A 19,212-nucleotide genomic window follows, 5' to 3' on the forward strand; every position below is an offset into this window, starting at 1 on the left:
CTGGGCTACAGACCAGTACTAGTCCGTGGGCCATTTGGTACCGGTCCGCAGAGAAAGAATAAATAACTTACATTATTTCCGTTTTATTTATATATAAGTCTGAATGATGTTTTATTTTAAAAAAATGACCAGATTCCCTCTGTTACATCCGTCTAAGACTCACTTTTTTTTTTGTATTTTTCTGAAGTTGGAAATGGGGAGGCAGTCAGACAGACTGCCACATGCACCCAACCAGGATCCACCCGACATGCCCACCAGGGGGCGATGCTCTGTTGCAACCAGAGCCATTCTAGTGCCTGAGGCAGAGGCCATGGAGCCATCCTCAGCGCCCGGGCCAACTATGCTCCAATGGAGCCTTGGCTGCAGGAGGGGAAGAGAGAGACAGAGAGGAAGGAGAGGGGGAGGGGTGGAGAAGCAGATGGGCACTTCTCCTGTGTGCCCTGGTCAGGAATTGAACCCAGGACTCCTGCACGCCAGGCTGACGCTCTACCACTGAGCCAACCGGCCAGGGCCAGTCTAAGACTCACTCTTGACGCTTGTCTCGGTCACATGATACATTTATCCGTCCCACCCTAAAGGCCGGTCGGTGAAAATATTTTCTGACATTAAACCGGCCTGTGGCCCAAAAATGGTTGGGGACCACTGGCCTAAAGAGTTAGGTGGCAGGAGAGCTGAGGGAAGCCCCAGGTAGGGAGGGGACAGAAGGCAAGGAAGTGGGGCCCAAGAGGTTCCAGGGAAAGGACTGCCCCAAGCACTCAGGGGAGCTAGTGTATCTGCACCTGCCTGGGCCCAAGGAATAGGCCTGCAGGGCCAGGTGGGACCTGATTCCAGCAGCCCTGTGTGGGTGGGGCGGTCTAGCCCAGCCAGGCATTCCAGTTGGTCCGGTGTGGGGGCTGGGCCCCATGAGGCCCCTGGCACTGGTGGAGGGTATACTGGCCCAGTTCCTGCTCCTGATGTCCCCAGTTAAAACCCATATCTGAGTGTTCATTGTGTATCCCTGGGGAGTGTGTGCCAGTAAGCAGTTGGCACTGCCTTCACCTATGTTTGACCTTTAGGTCCACAGAGGTCATGAGAGCCTTCCCAGAAAAACAAACAAGCATGTGAACCAGCTGGACATGCCATGCTCATGGGAGGAGCAAGGAATGACAGCAGGCACACCATCAGTGCCAGGACACCTCCCCATGCCAGGAGCCCTGGATCTTTCCATAGATGAGAAACTGAGGCCCAGTGGGGAAAGGATTTGTCCAGGTCTTTCAGGGGGCTGGGACAAGAGCTGGATCATGTGTATCATACACATCCTCACGTGTGCTCAAATGTATGCACACTTGCCTCTTTGTGTGTCCACACCCACTCCTGTACAGGCACATCCAGACAGGAAGGCCCACACCCAAGTTCTCCTCCCTTGGGCACACCCACCCCTGCCTGGTCACATGCTCTATACCATGAGACCCAGCCTCAAACATACTTGTGCAATGTATGCTAATTGGACTTGGAACTTCCTACAAAGGGTGGCACTCAGGGACCACCACCTGGAGTGGGGGTAGAGTGGGATCTCAGGAAATTGACTGGCTGTTATGCTTTCTCATCTCATAAATTTTCATATAGTCAAGAAAACAATGATTATTCTTTGTGTTGATGGAAGCCCCTCTGTAGTTGTAGATGCATAAACTCATACACCCCCTTACATGGAAGTTCACTCACCCAGTCTCACTTCTATGTGACGCATAAATGCATCTAGACACACAAAATACCCACATACAACCACAAACCATTCCAAATACTACTTACACATACACCTGCACACAACCACAGCTGTATATTCACAACCATGCACACCCAGACACCCACAAATGCATTCACATGTAAAGAACATGTTCAGATACTCAATTTACATTCAGAAAACAGGTACACATACACATGCACATTATCACACTCATACACACAGATCCATGCAACATCTACTAACTCACACAGATGTAAACATCAGCTTCACATACACAAATACACTCAGAAAATGATACATGTTAACATTCATATAAACATATACAACCAAAACACATAGGTATACTTATTATACACACACAACTACACTTGGAAATACATCCCTAGACATACAGGCCCCAAAAGATCTAACACATAAATACTGTATTACACACAGTTAAGAGGCACACAGATGTTTTGACACAAATGCACAATGGAACACATAAGCAAATATTAAACAAATGTCCACAACTAGGTGCTCATTTACAAATAAATATACCTAGTAACATGCACGTAATTGTACTAGATACAACTATATTCACGCACACCTCCATACTGACACACACAAACTCAAACCACATACAAATATATTTACTCACACAAACATGTAGTTCCTAAATAAATATGCACACTTGCAATCTCACAGACACATCCAGAAATGGACATTCTTTCACAATTATAGCCAGTTTACACCAGAAATACACATAATGCACAAAAATACATTCCAAAACAGCCCACCACAAACATACACATGTGTACACACCACACTCAAATAGTCATATACAAAAACACTTGGACACAAATACATCCCCAACAAAATCTGTTGATACCACAAATACACATGAATTTGCAATTTAACATTCTAGATACAAGTAGTTCACAGGTATGCACTCTCAGTGCCTCTCACTCCCTCATTGACCCTATTACACCCTTGTACAAAACACAAGTACACTTAGGTGTTCACAAATATACACACTCACAAAGCCACTGACAAAACACAGATACACACACACACTCACCACTCCTATATCCTCAGAACAGAGACCTACACAATACAGATCCTCATACACACAACAGACATGAAAACCACGGACACCCCCACACACGTATGGGCATCCCCAGACATCCACATATACTCGTTCAGCACCTAAATATATTCAGGGACACACACACAGATATGAATACACAAATTCTCGTACGTTCACGATACACAATCAGAAACAGGTGCACCCACGCTACCTGTCTCCTGGCCCGGAAGACAAGCCTACACAAATGCTCACGCTCACATCTGAGGATACACACTTGGGCCAGCACACACATTCAGAGTCCCTCATCCCCTCCAGTGCGCTCACTTGCACGCGCGCGCGCACACACACACACACACACACACACACACACACATACACACGAGCGCACACCAGCGCGCGCGCACACACACACACTTCTCCTTAGCTTCCGTCCCCTCTCCCCGCTGCGGCTAGGGCAGAAGAGGGGCGCGGGCACCGGGTCGGGGGCGGAGCGCACCTGGACTCCGCCCCGGGGCGGGGCTGACGCTGCGTCGCGAACGCAAGCGGCCGCACCTGGCTCGGCGGCGGCGGCGGCGGCGGCGGCGGCGGACCCCTCCGCCCCGGGTGCGAGCGCACCGCAGCCCAGCTGGAGCGAGCGCGGAGCAGGCACCCGCAGCCCAGGCAGCGCCATGGTGGAGGCGGCGCCCCCCGGGCCCGGGCCGCTGCGGAGGACCTTTCTGGTACCCGAGATCAAGTCGCTGGACCAGTACGATTTCTCGAGGGCCAAGGCAGCGGCCAGCCTGGCGTGGGTGCTGCGGGCCGCGTTCGGGGGTGCAGGTACCCGCTGGAGGGGCGGCAGGTGCGGGGGGCGGTACTGGGAGGTCGAGGTCGTTGGAACAATAGCACGGGCAGCTGGGGTCCCCGGGCCTCCGGGCATGCTGTTCGGCTCGGGCTGTGGACTTTGGTCGTTCGGCTGCGGGAGCGCGGTGGGGGTGGGGCCGGCGGCCCAGCTCCGCTTCGAAACCGGCGTCGGGGCCCTAGGTGAGCGGGGTGGTGTCTGCGGGTCGCCTGGAGTCTCCATTGCGGGCCTTGCCTTGCACGCCCTCCTCCCCTTTAAAAACTCGCATCATGCGCGCGAGGACTCCTAACTCACACCCCAGACACACACCTGGAGGCCCGGACACACACCCCGCGTCGGCGCTGCCTGCGCTGCAGGTGGGGCGGGGAGCTCCGGGAACCCCTTCTTTCGCCGCCATGGCCAGGGCTGGCAGCTGGAACTTACTGTTCCATTTCCAAGATCGCCAATGGCAGGGGCCCGGGTGCAGGCCCTTCTCCTACTCCCTCTCCCAGGCCCACTTGTGTGAAGAAGTCGGGCCACCGGAGTGGGCGGTGTGGGTGGGTGCCTAGGATTGGAGGCCTTGGGCAGGCTCAGTCAGGGACACATGCCAGAGCTGGGAGCCAGGGACTGGTCGTGGTGAAGATGGGTTAATTAAGGACTGGGCCTTCCTTGGGGGACGCCCTGCCCACCCACTGGTCCTGCCCACTGGTCTTGGCACCAGCTGGGCACAGCCCATCCTCCCTCAGTAGCCTTCCCAGATCAACCTGTTCTGGGTGTGGGTCTTATGATAGCTGTCCCTCTCCTGGTTCACTCGAGCCTGTCTCTTTCTCCCGGTCTCTTTTTCTGCACCCTTGCGTGCAGGGCCCACACTGAGGCCTGGTTGCCCCCAAGGATCTGCTTGAGGAAAAAAGGCAGTTGGTGGGGAGAGACACAGGTGGCCCCAGCCCCTCACATCACAGGTTATAGGGACATAGAGGGCTCATGGTTGGGAATCAGAGTTGGGTTTGAGTCCTAGCTCCTCCAGACTGTGGACTAACTTTACCAATTTTCCAATTTCCCCCCTGTGAAAGAAGGCACTCATTCACTTCTGTATCCATTTCACAGCTGTGTATGGGACACCCACCATGCCGTGCCAGGACAATACAAGAGTGGTTGAAGTCCCAGTTAGTACCTTACTTCACAAGGTTGCTGGAAGACAGAGGACAGAGCCCCACTACAGAATTCTTCACACTCTCTGGCACACAGTACATGCTGCGTAGATGCTTGCTATGACTGGTGCTGGCATCGGTGTTTTTATTAATAACAGTAATGTTATTCATCTTCCCCTGGCCAGGGGACAGCAGCAATTACTCTCCGATTTCACAGAAAGGAAAGTGAGGTCCCCTGAAGAAATTCACTGATGCACTGACCCAGCTCCCTGTGCTGTGTGACACCCTCCCTGAGGGTCAAGTTCAATCTCTTCCCCACCTATCTTCTTTAAACAGAGGGAGCTGAGGAAGATGAGACACCAGGCCCTGAGAGGGAAGTAGGGAACAAAACTCTGCTTGATTCATGAACTCTGGGACTCTGACCTGATCCCTTTTGGGTGTCTGGCCAGTACTGGGTGCTCAGGATAGATTGGGGGTTGGATGTGGGAGAGTGGGATATGAGACATAAAACCAGATCACTGCTGCCTTGAGTGATAAGTAGAGGGGTGCAACAGAGCCCCCGGGTAGGAGGGAATCCCAGAAGTCTTCCAGGAAGGGGAGGAAAAGGGAAGGCTTCCTAGAAGGAGAACTTTAACCTTGAAGTATGCATAGGAGTTTGCCAGAGGGAGGAAATCACTTACCAAAGCATGGCATGTAGACCAACAAGGAGTTCTCTGAGAAGAACAAGGGGGCCCTGGCAATAACCGAGGGAGGCTAGGGATGAGGGAGGCTGGTGAGACTGAGGAGGACCTCTCAGCCTATAGGTGAAGATCTGAGGGCACTGGGGAGTTATAGAAAGTGTTTGGGGACTGACAAGAAGTGCCCAGGGGGGACTGTGGCTGGGGAAGGGTAGTTCTGGTGAAGCCAAGGCACAGGAGTGAGGAGCCTGGGCAGCAATGCAGGCAGGTGGGCTCAGCAGCGCTCTAGATCAGAGATAAGATAGAAAGGGTCCCTTACTAATTTAGCAAGTTTGGGAAATAGCGCAGTCAGTCTCTAATGTCTTCGGAATAGCAATGCAATGCATAGGGAAACTAGCTGTGTGAACTTTGGCAAGTTCTGTCAACTGTCCTGGCCTTGGTTTTCTTATTGGCACAATGGGAACAGGAGTATAAGTGCTGTAAGAAATAAATGACCAAATGTATGAAGGTGGTTAGATGTAAGTAAATGCTAGTGGTGCCTATAGCTGCTGTTCCCTCTGGCCATCAGGAGGCACACATAGCTGGTCTGAATCGCAATGTGCTGGAAATGCAACACACAATGGCTCCTGAAGGCTTGGTATAAAAAGAAAAAGGAACATAAACTATCTCATTAATAATTTTTTAATGTTGATTACATGTTGAAATGATAATGTTTTGGATGTACGGGAACCTTTGAACAACACAGGGGCAAGGGGCACTGACTGCGCCCCATGCGCAGTTGAAAATCTGTGTATAACTTTTGACCCCCAAAAAGTTTAATTACTGTTGACTGAAAGTCTTACCAATAACATAAACAGTCGTTTATTTCATATGTTCTATGTATTATATGCTGTATTCTTACAATAAAGCAAGCTAGAGAAAAGAAAATATCAAGAAAATCATAAGGAAGAGAAGATATATATGTGTGTTTTTTTTAAATCCATGTATAAGTGGACCCATACTGTTCAAACCCATGTTGTTCAAGGGTCAACTGTATATCAGGTTAAATATGTTACTAAATTAATGTTGTTTGCGCTTGCTTCGGCGGCATATATATTAATGTTGCTTATTTCTACTTTTTTTTTTTACAGAGACAGAGAGTCAGAGAGAGGGATAGACAGGGACAGACAGGAACGGAGAGATGAGAAGCATCAATTATTAGTTTCTCATTGCGCATTGCAACACCTTAATTGTTCATTGATTGCTTTCTCATATGTGCCTTGACTGCGGGCCTTCAGCAGACTGAGTAACCCCTTGCTCGAGCCAGAGACCTTAGGCACAAGCTGGTGAGCTTTTGCTCAAACCAGATGAACCCTTGCTCAAGCTGGTGACCTCGAGGTCTCGAACCTGGGTCTTCCGCATCCCAGTCCAACGCTCTACCCAATGCGCCACTGCCTGGTCAGGCTGCTTATTTCTAATTTTTAAATGTGGCTACTAGAAAATTTAAAACTACATATGTGGCTTGCACTGTATTTCTATGGGACAGCACTGCCCTATAGTACATGCTTAGTAAACATTTTATAGTATAGTGTGGTGGGCCTCAACCAGATATAAGGTGGAGGGTTAATTTTTGGCTCTCAGGAGACATTTGGCACTGTCTGGAGACATTTTTGGTTGTCACTTCTTGGGAGGAAGGTGCTACTAGCATTTAGTGATTAGAGACCAGGGATTCTGCTAGCCATCTTACAGTTCAGGGCAGCTTACTCCACCCTCTGCGGAACACAAAGAAGTATCCAGCCCTAAATGCCAACAGAGCAGAGGTGGAGACACACTGGTATAGAGGAAGTGCTTAGTAAACACTAGCTATCAGTAGCAATAATCTCATCTCACATTTTCATTTTGAAGGCCCTGACAAGTCCAGCAGAAAAGAAACTTGTTTAATTTTTGCTGATGGGAACAGGAAATGAGTAGGAGCTGGAGAGAAGGGAAGAAGGGTTTGTCTTTGAAGGATGCCAGGAGATTGAAACTGATTGTTGAAGGAGGGTGAAGGAGAGATGATGATTTCTTACTGCAGTGGGAACAGAAAGAAGAGGCATGTTTGGAGCAAGATGCTAAGGATTATGGGAGATGCCATGACTTTAGCAGATGTTCAGATGGCAATGGATGCCATCATAGTATATTTGTGTGGGGGGTGAGCATGTCCATTTACAAGGCTGCTAAGACAGCTGTCAGGATCTCTGCCTTAAAGGGTCATGTGTGGAGGGGGCTTAACTGAGTGGTGGGAAGCTGGGAGACACTGGGGGGAGGAAGGTTTCCAGAAGAAGGAGGTCCTGGGCAGAGAGCCCAGGCAAGATATGGACCTACAATTATGTGTTGGATGGCCACTGCTGGCCTTGAGGAGGCTGGGACCTGGAAGGGCAGGAACCAGATCAGGGAGGTTGGGGTGAGGGTAGGCTGGAAGGAAGTGAAGCCTGGAGAACTCTTCTTTCAAGGAGCTGAGCTGAGAGGGGCAGAGAGCAGACACTACTCCACAGGGGTGGTGTGTTAAGTGGGAAGGTCAAGTGTGATCTTAGGGGGTGGGGAAAGAGCCCAGCCAGCGAGGAACTGAAGGCCAGGATGACTGAGTCCTGTGGGCAGGAGAAAGAGAGGCACTTGAGGAAGGTCTGGTCATGTCCAAGTGTTCTGAGCAATAAGAGAAATGCCCCCATTCTTCATTGTTATTTTTTTTCTGATTTTTTGTTTTGTTTTTTAGATTTTATTTATTGATTTTATAGAGATAAGGAGTGGGGAGCAAGAAGTATCAACTCATAGTTGCTTCACTTTAGTTGTTCATTGATTGCTTGGTATATGAGCCTTGACTGGGCAGCCCAGGGTTTCGAACCGGTGACCTCAGGGTTCCAGGTTGAAGTTCCATCCACTGCGCCACCACAGGTCAGGCCTCGTTTTTTCAAACACACACAGAACCTCAGTATACAAAACAACTTTTCAGACTGGAATGAGAGCTGGGCCTCCCTGGAAGAACCGCATGAGGGCAGGTCCCCCCACATTGGCCTCAGTCACCTCTTCCTCGGCCTTCTTGGATTTTTCTGGCAGGTTATTCTGCTCTTTTCCCTCCCCACCCTTATACCACCCCACTCCATGTGGGGATTCCTTAAGCCTCTTCCTACGCTGCCGTCTCATTCAAGGGTTTTTGTGGCTGCTTCTGTGACATGATCTCACTATTCTCCTAAGCCCCAGCCCCTCATTCTCAGCCTCCTGTACCCCCATCTCAGTCACCACCTCTTTTCCCCATTTTACGCTCATACCCGATGGAACCCTGGGCACTGTCCTCACCCTCCTCAACCTCCTCCCTTTCGTCACCTAGTTCAAACTACTCACCCCTTCTCAAAGTGTCTGCAGTCTGTCCGTCTCCCCCATTTGGTGCCCTGCCAGCCAGTCCCCAAGTCCACAGCTCATCCCACCACAACCTCCAAGCTGAGAGTCTGGATTTGAATTCCAGTTCCATCATTGGTCAGCTATGTGGCCTTAGGCAGGTTACTTTTTTTCTCTGTGCTTGGATTTTGGAGTTACCAATTGTTCCCTGGCTGCTGCTTCCTAGCGTTGCAGCACCCAGGGCAAGAGATGATCTGATATTGTCATTGTTATTGCCCTTCACCCCTACCTCCACCACCCCCAACAAGACCTCTCCCAGCCTGCCCTAACCCTGCTGTTTGTGCTCTCTCCCACCTCCTGACCTTTGCATGCATAGCCCCTCCCTCCAGCCTGGAACACCATCACCTCTTCCTTTGGCAAACTCCTTTACACTTGTGTCTCCTGTCTCAGCCCAGGTCCTCCCCGGCTCTTCCCAGTGCCATCTTCCCTGGTCCAGGTCCCCCTTAATTGCAGCCATGTGATTGTGTGTTTGTGGTGGGGGTAGATTCCCAGTGGCGGTAACCTGCTTCGCCCTCCCTCGCCTGCACAGAGCACGTGCCCTCGGAGCTGTGGGAGCCCTTCTACACGGACCAGTATGCACAGGAGCACGTGAAGCCTCCCGTGACCCGGTTACTGCTCTCGGCAGAGCTGTACTGCAGAGCCTGGTGCCAGGCGCTGCCGCAGCTCGAGACACCCCCCAGCCCCTCTGCACTTCTGGCCCTGCTGGCACGGAAAGGCACAGTGCCCTCACTGCCAGAGCGTCCAGTGCAGGAGGCCGACCTGAGACACCAGCCTATCCTTATGGTAGGCCGCGCCCACTGGGCTTTTCCACTTTCTGGGACTCCACCCACCAGGTCTGGCTCCTTCCAGCAGGCCTGGTTTCTCCCATCAGTACTCCTTCCTCCAGTCATGGCTCCTTCCAAAAAATACTACTTGGCTGGTGGCCCACTAGATCCTAAGATCTCAAAGCCCAGCCCACCAGGAGTGGCTCTTCCAGGACCTCTGTCTTGGTCCCTTTCCTGAACCCCCCACCCCCACCCCACTAACCCTGACCCTATCCCTAAAGCACCTCCCACTTCCATATTCTTCCTCCTTATTTTGGTCTCACCCTTCAACCCCTGTCCCCACAGGGAGCCCACTTAGCTGTCATTGATGCTCTCATGGTTGCATTCGCCTTAGAGTGGACAAAGACACTGCCTGGTCCTTTGGTCCTTGCCAGCTTGGAGCACAAGCTCATTTTCTGGGTGGACACGGTAGGTGGGGTTGGGCTAGGATGGGCTAGGATCCAGGATTGACCAGTGACCAGAGCACTGACTTCTCCTGCCCCCCCAGACAATCCGGCGGCTGCAGGAGAAGACAGAGCAGGAAGCAGCTCAGAGAACATCTCCTGCAGCCCCTGCAGATGGGGTGGCGCCAGTGCAGCCCTCGGTAAGACTCAGGCAATAGATAGATGGGAGGACAGTCAGAGGGCTGGGTGGGCAGGGCAGGGCAGGGCTGTACCATTCATGCACTGAGGGTGTTGGAGGTGACTATCCCTCTCTCTCTCTCTCTCTCTCTCTTAACCTCCCCTCCCCTCCCCTCCCCTCTCCTCCCATTCCTTCCCTTTCCCTTCCCTTGTGCCCATCCCCTCTCTGCCTCTTTGGCGTCAGTGTCCCACACGCTGGTACTGGAAGCTGGTTCCTGTAAGTGGGGCTGTCTGCCCCTTCTGCCTGCCTTGCTTGTTGCTCTGTGTCTGCCTGCCTGTCTATTCCTTCTCCTACTTACCCCCCAGCTGTGAGCAAAGGAGGTGTGACCCCCCACCCCCAGTCCTGGGAGACAGAGAGAACTCCTCTGTGACCCAAGAAAAGGGGGGGGATCTCTGCTATTCACTGAGAGGGCAGACTCCTCCCCAGTTACCTGGAGGGATGAATCTCCCCTTCCATCAATCAACGGTAGAATTCTCTTAGCTTGTCCACCTGAGCCGAGGTAGGGAGTCATCTGGCATTTCTGAAGGGAGGACCCCAGCCCATTAGACACATGATCCTGATCCTAATGGGCCAGGCACATGGAGAAGACCCCTTTTAGCCAAGAGGAAGTCCCTCAACCCCAGAAGGTGGCAGATTCTTTCTGAGACTTCAGCTTCCCTGAAGAGAGACCCTAGCTTTGGGAGGTGCCATCACTGAAGCACAAGGGGAAAGTGACCCCTGCATGTGGGGAGAGGCTTTGCACTGGATGGGGTCCCCACTTTTTCTCACTCTAGGGCCTTTTTCTTCCCACCCTGGGTCTGGGTTGGGGGTTCCTCTCCTGCCTACCTGCTTCCTTTGCACCCCCTCCCTGAGCTAGGGCCTGGGTCTTTTGTGGGAGGATTCTGTGCATGAAGGCTGTTCTATGGGGTCCCTCCAGGCTGGGAGGAGCTGGGATCCCCAAAGCCAGCCAGAGTATAGTCAGGGAGCTTGGACAGCCAAGGGCTCAGGACAGATTTTAGGGCTTCCCCCCCCAGACGTGTGCTTGGGTGGCCAGCAAGTCAGCACCCTTCCCGCCCAGCTGACGGCTACTCCTCTCCCCCCAGCACGCAATTGCCTTCTGTTTGAAGGAGTCGGGGAGCAAACCCCCCATGGTAATGTATCCCCCACCCCAGGGTGTCAGGAGCCCCTGCCCCAGCCCCTACTGCTGGCCTGGCTGCTTGCAGACTCTTCCTCTGCCTCGCTGCTGCCCTTCCCCTGCTCCAGGCTGGCCCTCACTCTGGCTCTTGGACCCCTAACTTCATGCCCCCTCTGGGCAGAAACCCCCAGGCTTCCCTGCCCAGCCTGCATGACCACTGACCTGGGGGCTTGCCTGATCTCTGACCTGACCTGGCTCCCACCTGCAGATCCGATACCGCAAGGACCGTACAGTAGCCCGATGTGCCCCCTGCTTTCCCACTGTGACTGGCCTCCAGGACCTGGCCAGTGGGGCTGCTCTGGCTGCCACAATCCACTGCTATTGTCCCCAGCTATTACGACTTGAGGGTGAGTGGACAGGCCTGGGCCAGACCTCGCCCTTGGGAGCCAGTGTCCTAAGACCCAGCATGTAGGTATCTGTTCACAGAATGGTGCAGTCGTTATGAGTGCAGCTTCCAGAATTGGCAGACCTGGATTTAAACCTCTCCCTTCTCCTAATTAGCTGTGTGACTTCACATAAGTGTCTAAACCTTTCTGGCTTCATATGAGTCATTCCTGCAACAAATATTTGTAGAGTTAACTGTGTGCTATTTTAGAGGCCAGGGATCCCAGTGAGAACAGTACAGACCTCAGGTGGTTCACATTCTCGTTTGGAGAGAAAGACAGTAAGTTCATCCAGAAGAAAGAATATTCCAGATGTTAGGTGCCTTTAAAAGTGCTTGGTAATTTTTTTTTTTTTTTTTTGAGAGAGAGGAAGGGAGAGAGATGAGGATCATCAACTCATATCATAGTTGAGTCACTTTAGTTGTTTATTGCTTCTCATACATGCCTTTACTGGGGCCAAGCGTGTCCCCTTTCTCAAGCTAGTGACCTTGGGATCATGTTGATGATTTCATGCTCAAGCCAGCAACCTTGCGGTTTTGAACCTGGGACCTCAGCTTCCCAGGTTGACACTCTATCCACTGTGCTACCACTGGTCAGGCCAGAAAAGCTTTTTGAGTTGAGTCCTTGAGGGAATTAGTGCCCAACTTTTGGAAGTAGCAGATGCAAAGACCCGAGGAATAGCTTGTCATAGTACCCACCTCGTGAAGGGTGCCTGGCACCAGACCCATGGGAGGCCCTCCTTTTTCTGGGACCCCATTCTCCTTCCCATAGACCTGGGCATTCTGTCTCTGCAGAGGTGTGCCTCAAGGACCCCATGTCTGTGGCGGACAGCCTGTACAACCTCCAGCTGGTGCAGGATTTCTGCGCCTCCCGCCTTCCTCGTGGCTGCCCGCTGACCCTTGAGGACCTACTCTATGTGCCACCACCCCTCAAGGTAAGGTCATCTTGGGACCTGGTGGGCCAACGTGAGCATCTAGGGCCCTGGGTCCCATAGGATGACCTTGCCTTCTGCCTCTAGATCAACCTGGTGGTGCTGTTGGCTGAGATGTTCATGTGCTTTGAGGTGCTGAAACCTGACTTTGTGCAGGCCAAGGACCTGCCTAATCGTCATGGTGAGGCATAGCTCTGGGTCTGGGTACGGTAGGGGAGGCCAAGCCTTGCCTGACCCTTCTCTCTCTGCTGCAGTTGCCTCCCCCCAAGCCACAGAGGCCTCCACCCCTCAGAACAGCAGCGGCAGTAGGTATGTTTTTCCCGTTGGGTCGGTGTCCACACCATGATGGGCTTCTCCTCCTGGACGGTCAATGGGATGGGGCTGAGGGACGCTCTGCTCTCTATCCTGGGAGAGGTGAGGGAGGGGCCCTGTGGCTGACATGCATCTCTTGGCAGTTCTCCTGTCTTCAGTTTCCGCCATCCACTCCTGTCATCTGGAGGTCCCCAGTCCCCACTCCGAGGATCCACAGGTGAGGGCAGGGAGATGGCTTTGTGTCTGGAAACCACCCGAAGACTGCCCCAGCTGACTTCATGTAGTCAACTTGTGACCCCTCCATTGGGTCCTTCTGGCACATGGTGACACTGAGCCCCACACTGACCTCCCCAGGGGCACAACAGGAGTCCCTAGTAACACATAATGACCCATTAGTGACCCCCTTATAATGACCACTGAGAGACCACTCACCACCCCTCCTCAGGCTCACTGAAGTCCTCCCCGTCCATGTCCCACATGGAGGCCCTTGGCAAGGCCTGGAATCGGCAGCTCAGGTGAGTGCATCTCAAGGGCCTGGGCAGTGGAGAGGGCCAGGCCAGGGCGGGGCCAGGGCTTGACCTAGGGGCTGACCCCTCCCTTTGGCCACCCAGCCGTCCCCTTTCCCAGGCTGTGTCGTTCAGCACCCCCTTTGGCCTGGACAGCGATGTGGATGTCGTCATGGGAGACCCGGTCCTACTTCGCTCTGTCAGCTCAGACAGCCTGGGCCCCCTGCGCCCTGTGCCGGCAGTGACGCCTGCCCACCTACCACCAGAGCCTGGAGACCTGCCTACTATCGAGGAGGCCCTGCAGATCATCCACAGTGCTGAGCCCCGGCTACTTCCAGATGGGGCTGCCGATGGCAGCTTCTATCTCCACTCGCCTGAGGGGCCCTCCAAACCCCCACTGGCCTCCCCCTACCCCCCCGACAAACCACCTTCCTACTTGCCTCATCTTGAAGGCCCCTCAAAACTATCTCCCTGCCTGGCAGGGGAGGTACTGAAGCCTCCAGCCCTGTCTGAGGGCTCCCTGATGGTGGGGGTTTCATCCCCAGTTGCCAGCAACTCTGAAGTGAAGATGACCAGCTTTGCTGAACGCAAGAAGCAGCTGGTGAAGGCTGAGGCTGGTGCGGGATCTCCGGTATCCACCCCAGTGGCACCTGAGGCCCTGAGCTCAGAGATGAGCGAGCTTGGAGCCCGGCTAGAGGAGAAACGGCGGGCCATTGAGGCTCAGAAGCGACGGATAGAGGCCATCTTTGCCAAGCACCGCCAGCGATTGGGCAAGAGTGCTTTCCTGCAGGTGCAACCACAGGAGGCTGGAGGGGAGCCAGAGCCAGAGCCAGGTCCAGTTCCTGGTGGAGAACGGCCTGCAGGCGAGGGCCAGGGTGAGCCAACTCCAAGGCACAAGGCCGTGACCTTCTCACCAGAACTTGGCCCAGTGCCCCCTGAGGGTCTTGGGGACTATAACCGGGCAGTCAGCAAGCTGAGTGCTGCACTGAGCTCATTGCAGCGGGATATGCAGAGGCTCACCGACCAGCAACAGCGGCTCCTAGCCCCACCCGAAACCCCTGGGCCTACCCCACCTCCAGCTGCGTGGGTCATCCCTGTTCCCATGACGGGTTCCAAAGCTGCACCTGCCAGCCCTACACGGCGTGCCCCAGCTGCCCGGCGCAGCCCAGGGCCAGGTCCCAGCCCAGCGCCCCGCAGTCCGAAGCATGCACGGCCAGCAGAGCTGCGACTGGCGCCCCTGACGAGGGTGCTAACACCTCCCCACGATGTAGACAACCTCCCCCACCTGCGTAAGTTCTCGCCGAGCCAGGTGCCAGTGCAGACGCGCTCCTCCATCCTCCTGGCAGAGGGGTCACCACCTGAGGAGCCCATTGCCAGGCCAGGCCTCATCGAAATTCCACTGGGCAGCCTAGAAGAGCCCTCAGCTGAGAATGAGGGAGATGGGAGCCCCCCTGGTGCTGATGATTCCTTAGAGGAAGAGCTATCTTCAGAGGGAGTTCCCCGCACCGGGCTGGGCTTCTTCTATAAGGTAAGCCACCTTAGTGGGTGAGGGGATGGATGGATGGATGAAAGGGAGGGAGGGAAAGATGGAAGGGATGGATAGATGGTCAGGGAGTAAGGAGGTGGGTGGACAGGTGCCTTGATGGGCAGATGGACACATGGTCAGGTGAATAGGGCATTCCAAAGGATGGGCAAATAGATGGAGCTGATGGATGGACAGAAGGTGGGTGGAAGAGTAGCTAGGTAGCCACATGGGAGTGGGCAGACAGGGTGTGTGTGAACAGATAGGTGGGGTGGGTGGACACACTGAAGGTAGATGGGTAGACAGATAGGGGTGTACAGATGGATAGATGAGTGGGTGATAGACAAAATGGACAAATAGGGCAAGGGTCTTCAATGGCATCTCCTTCCCCTCACGCTATCTCCTTCAGACTCCCTCTTCCTGACCCTATTTTACACCCACTCACTCTTCGTCTTCACGAGACCCCCAGCCTGGGCTACCATTTCTCACCTGGATACCTGCAATCACATCCTGACTGGTCTATACTGACCCCCTCCCCCAAATCCCTGGCTATTTTCACAGGAGCAGTCAGAGAGATTTTTGAAACAGATTGGTCTTTGTTGCTATCCTGTTAAAACCCTTCTCTAGCTCCCCTTGCTCTTAGTGTTAAAACCATTCCTTAGGCTTTGCTCACCCTGATCTTGCTCTGTGCCAGCTCCCCCCAGCTTTGCGTCCCAGCCACACTAGCCTTCGTTTCACATGCTTGCTAGGCTTGTTCAGGCCTTGAGGCCTTTGTTCTGTTTGCTTGGCTTGCTCTCCTCACCTCTCCCCAGTTAAGTCCTTATTCTCTGGGTTGCTTCCTCCAGGAAGCCTCACTTGGTGCCTCTCTGCAGTGTAGACTGGTAGCTGCCTTTTCATAGATCGTCTTCCCTACTGGGTTAAGTGTCTTTTGGGAGCAGCACCCAGGTCCTCCCTGTCCCTCTTACACCAGTACCCAGAACACAGGGCTATGCATAAAGTGTCTAGAACAATTACAAAATCAAAAGGACAGGTGAGTGGCTGGCAGGTTGGGTTGACTGATCAGACTATAGCTGTACCAGAGAGACAGCCAGGTGGACTCAGTGCCTGCCCCCAGGATGAAGACAAGCCCGAGGACGAGATGGCCCAAAAGCGGGCCAACCTGCTGGAGCGGCAACAGCGGCGGGTGGAGGAGGTGCAGCGGCGGAAACAGTGGCAGGAGGCTGAGAAAGAGCAGCGAAGGGAGGAGGCTGCACGGTGAGGCTGGCCCTAGTTCCAGGGACCCCTGCCACCAGGAACTCCATGACCTGTCTGACTGCTTCATTCCCTCCATCTGTAGGCTGGCCCACGAGGAGGTGGCCCCAGGCCTCCCGGCCCCCACTGCCAGGGCCACAGCTGAAGAAGAGGTGGGCCCCCGGCGTGGGGAGTTCACACGGCTTGAGTATGAACGCCGGGCCCAATTGAAGCTGATGGACGACCTGGACAAGGTGTTGCGGCCGCGGGCCTTGGGGACCGGAGGGCCAGGCCGGGGTGGGCGGAGGGCTTCCCGGCCACGCTCTGGTTGCTGTGATGATTCGGCCCTGGCTCGAAGCCCTGCCCGTTGCCTGCTGGGTGAGGACCCTGTGGGGTGTGACCTGCCCAATGCCCCTTTCCACAGTTTGCAGAATGAGGCCTATGGGGAGGGGGTGGATGTGTTGCAGGGCTGCAGAGGGCCAAATGTGGGTGAAAAGGGTCTCAGGTAGGAGTAGCCTGCTGCCTGCCAGGTGGACTTCCAGAGGGATGTGAGGCTGCAGTAGGGTGAGGGCTGTTGGGGGAGCTGGCCCTGAGTTCTCTCCAAGGCTCAATGGATGAGGCCCTTGGGTATGTTTGGGGGTGAGATATTTCTGCTGGGGGCTGCACAGGGTGAGGGTCTTGGGCAGGGATGCCCTCACATTTCCTCCCTAGACAGCTAGCCAGGCAAGGCCCAACTGGGCGTTTCTGGAGGTAATGGGACTTCAGTTAGGATCTAACCCAATGTCCTCTGTCCCCAGGCTCTCGGCTCAGCAAGGTCTATTCCCAGTCCACCCTGTCACTGTCAACCGTGGCCAGTGAGGCACCCAATAACCTTGGTGTGAAGAGGTCCACATCTCGGTGAGTTTGGCCTAGGCAAGTGGCGTCTCAAAATCTGTGTGTGCGTGTATGAGATTTTGAGCAATATGACATGAGTGTGCTCATCTGCCATTAAAGGGCTGAAAGGACACGTGTGTGCACAAGTGGAACTGTGTACCTGATGGACGGGACCTATGTGTGTGCCTCTGCAGCCGAGTGTTCAGCGTGCCTGAGGGAAGGGGCTGGGAGCACACGAGGGCCACTGCATGGACTGGGGTAGATACCACATACATTTGTCTTCCATTCTGCACAGGATTCCAGGCTCTCCCTTCCCTAGTCCATGGCATACTAACGGGGCAGCCTCACCCACCAGTGACTGCACCTCTGTGCCATCCCTTTTCCCCTGCAGGGCTCCATCCCCATCAGGCCTCATGTCCCCAAGCCGCCTGCCCGGCAGCCGTGACCGTGACTGGGAGAATGGCAGCAACGCCTCTTCCCCTGCATCAGTGCCTGAGTACACAGGTAAGTGGGGCTTCAGGTGGCAAGTGCTGGGTGCTACCTGTCCCTGATCATCCCTGGCTGACTACCCCGCCCCCTAGGTCCCCGGCTATACAAGGAGCCTAGTGCCAAGTCCAACAAGTTCATCATCCACAATGCCCTGTCACACTGCTGCCTGGCAGGCAAGGTGAATGAGCCACAGAAGAACCGCATTCTTGAGGTCAGTCTGTGCCCAGGGGGTGGTAAGCCAGTGGGAGGGTTGAGGCCTTGCTGGGCTGGCAGGCTGGCTGACTGCCTCCCCTACCCACCAGGAAATTGAGAAGAGCAAGGCCAACCATTTCCTGATCCTCTTCCGGGACTCAAGCTGCCAGTTCCGGGCCCTCTACACCCTGTCAGGGGAGACAGAGGAGCTGTCTCGGCTGGCGGGCTATGGCCCCCGCACGGTCACACCCGCCATGGTCGAAGGCATCTACAAGTACAACTCAGACCGCAAGCGCTTCACCCAGATTCCTGCGAAGACCATGTCCATGAGTGTGGATGCCTTCACTATCCAGGGACATCTCTGGCAGAGCAAGAAACCCACTACTCCCAAGAAGGGGAGCAGTACCCCCAAATAGCCCTGCCCCGGGTGGTGCTTGGCCACCACCCTCTGAAGACAGCCTAGAGGACATTCAGTGGTATTCCTGGGTCCTATCTGCCCCCAACCTTGTCTGGGTGAGGCTGGAGTCCCCACCCTCTAACTTTCGTCTTGTCCTGCTATGGAGGCTGAGCTGGGAGGTTCAGGGACTCAGGGCTCAGCTCAGTCCCCCATCTGTCCTCCCTACCTTCTTGAATAAAATAATTTAAAGAGACCTTGAGTGCCAATATCTGCCTGAGGCTGGCTGGGACACTTGGTGATACCTGCCTGAGATGGTTTTCCCGTTTTCCTCTTTGCTCTTGATCCTGCTCGTCTCTTCAGCTCCCTGGCTGGCCCCAACACAGCTCTAGCCAAGGTCATGACTTCCTTGCCAATGCCCCTACCCCATCCCCATAACAGTTTCTCAGCCCCTTTACTGACCTCTTAGACACAGGAGGCTTCTGATCAGCCCTCCTCTCTTAGGGCCTTCCCCATCCTTGCTTACTTCGCTTTCCTCCTCAGTGTGGTTGTTGTCATTTGCCTTGCCCGGCAGTTGGTCCATGGCCAACCACTAAACTCAATTGTTTCTCCTCCAGCTGCCTGCCTACCTTTCTAGGTTCAGTTACTGCCCCCGAGCCGGGGAGTCCCATATTCTCTCCTCTAAGCTCCACATCTGAGGGTCCAGCTGCCTCCTAGCACAGCCACTGGACATCTCAGATGTAGGCCCTACATAAGTGAGCTTGAGCCAGGCTGAGCTCCATCTCCCTGCAGCTCTGGCATGCTAGGTGAGGGACCAGCTTTCTCAGTGCCACCAGCTTTCTTACTGCACATTTCACCTTCTGAAGCCCTCCTCTATCTTTGCCGCTTCTCCCTGTTCACATGACCACCCTCAGTCCTG

General features: G+C 54.2%; 1 protein-coding gene across 9 annotated transcripts; it reads left to right on the forward strand.

Moving 5' to 3' along the window:
* Window positions 1-3,327: 3,327 nt before the first annotated feature.
* Window positions 3,328-18,549, forward strand: CAMSAP3 (calmodulin regulated spectrin associated protein family member 3). Of its 9 annotated transcripts, none has more exons than XM_066344702.1 (19): window positions 3,328-3,605; window positions 9,372-9,625; window positions 9,952-10,074; window positions 10,154-10,249; window positions 10,471-10,503; window positions 11,370-11,417; window positions 11,670-11,808; window positions 12,639-12,778; window positions 12,863-12,956; window positions 13,030-13,084; window positions 13,231-13,304; window positions 13,533-13,602; window positions 13,699-15,121; window positions 16,230-16,369; window positions 16,452-16,723; window positions 17,143-17,242; window positions 17,514-17,722; window positions 17,800-17,918; window positions 18,010-18,549. In XM_066344702.1, exons 1-19 carry the CDS (start codon window positions 3,458-3,460, stop codon window positions 18,313-18,315), a joined length of 3,843 nt encoding a protein of 1,280 aa, XP_066200799.1. In that variant the 5' UTR covers window positions 3,328-3,457; the 3' UTR covers window positions 18,316-18,549. The 9 variants fall into 9 exon arrangements, with proteins under 9 accessions (XP_066200799.1, XP_066200804.1, XP_066200802.1 ...); XM_066344707.1 differs by having other exon boundaries at window positions 17,610-17,722; XM_066344705.1 differs by having other exon boundaries at window positions 13,750-15,121.
* The last annotated feature ends 663 nt before the right edge of the window (window positions 18,550-19,212 follow it).

The sequence above is a fragment of the Saccopteryx leptura genome, chromosome 6 (genome assembly GCF_036850995.1).
Source record: "Saccopteryx leptura isolate mSacLep1 chromosome 6, mSacLep1_pri_phased_curated, whole genome shotgun sequence".
NCBI lineage: Eukaryota > Metazoa > Chordata > Mammalia > Chiroptera > Emballonuridae > Saccopteryx > Saccopteryx leptura.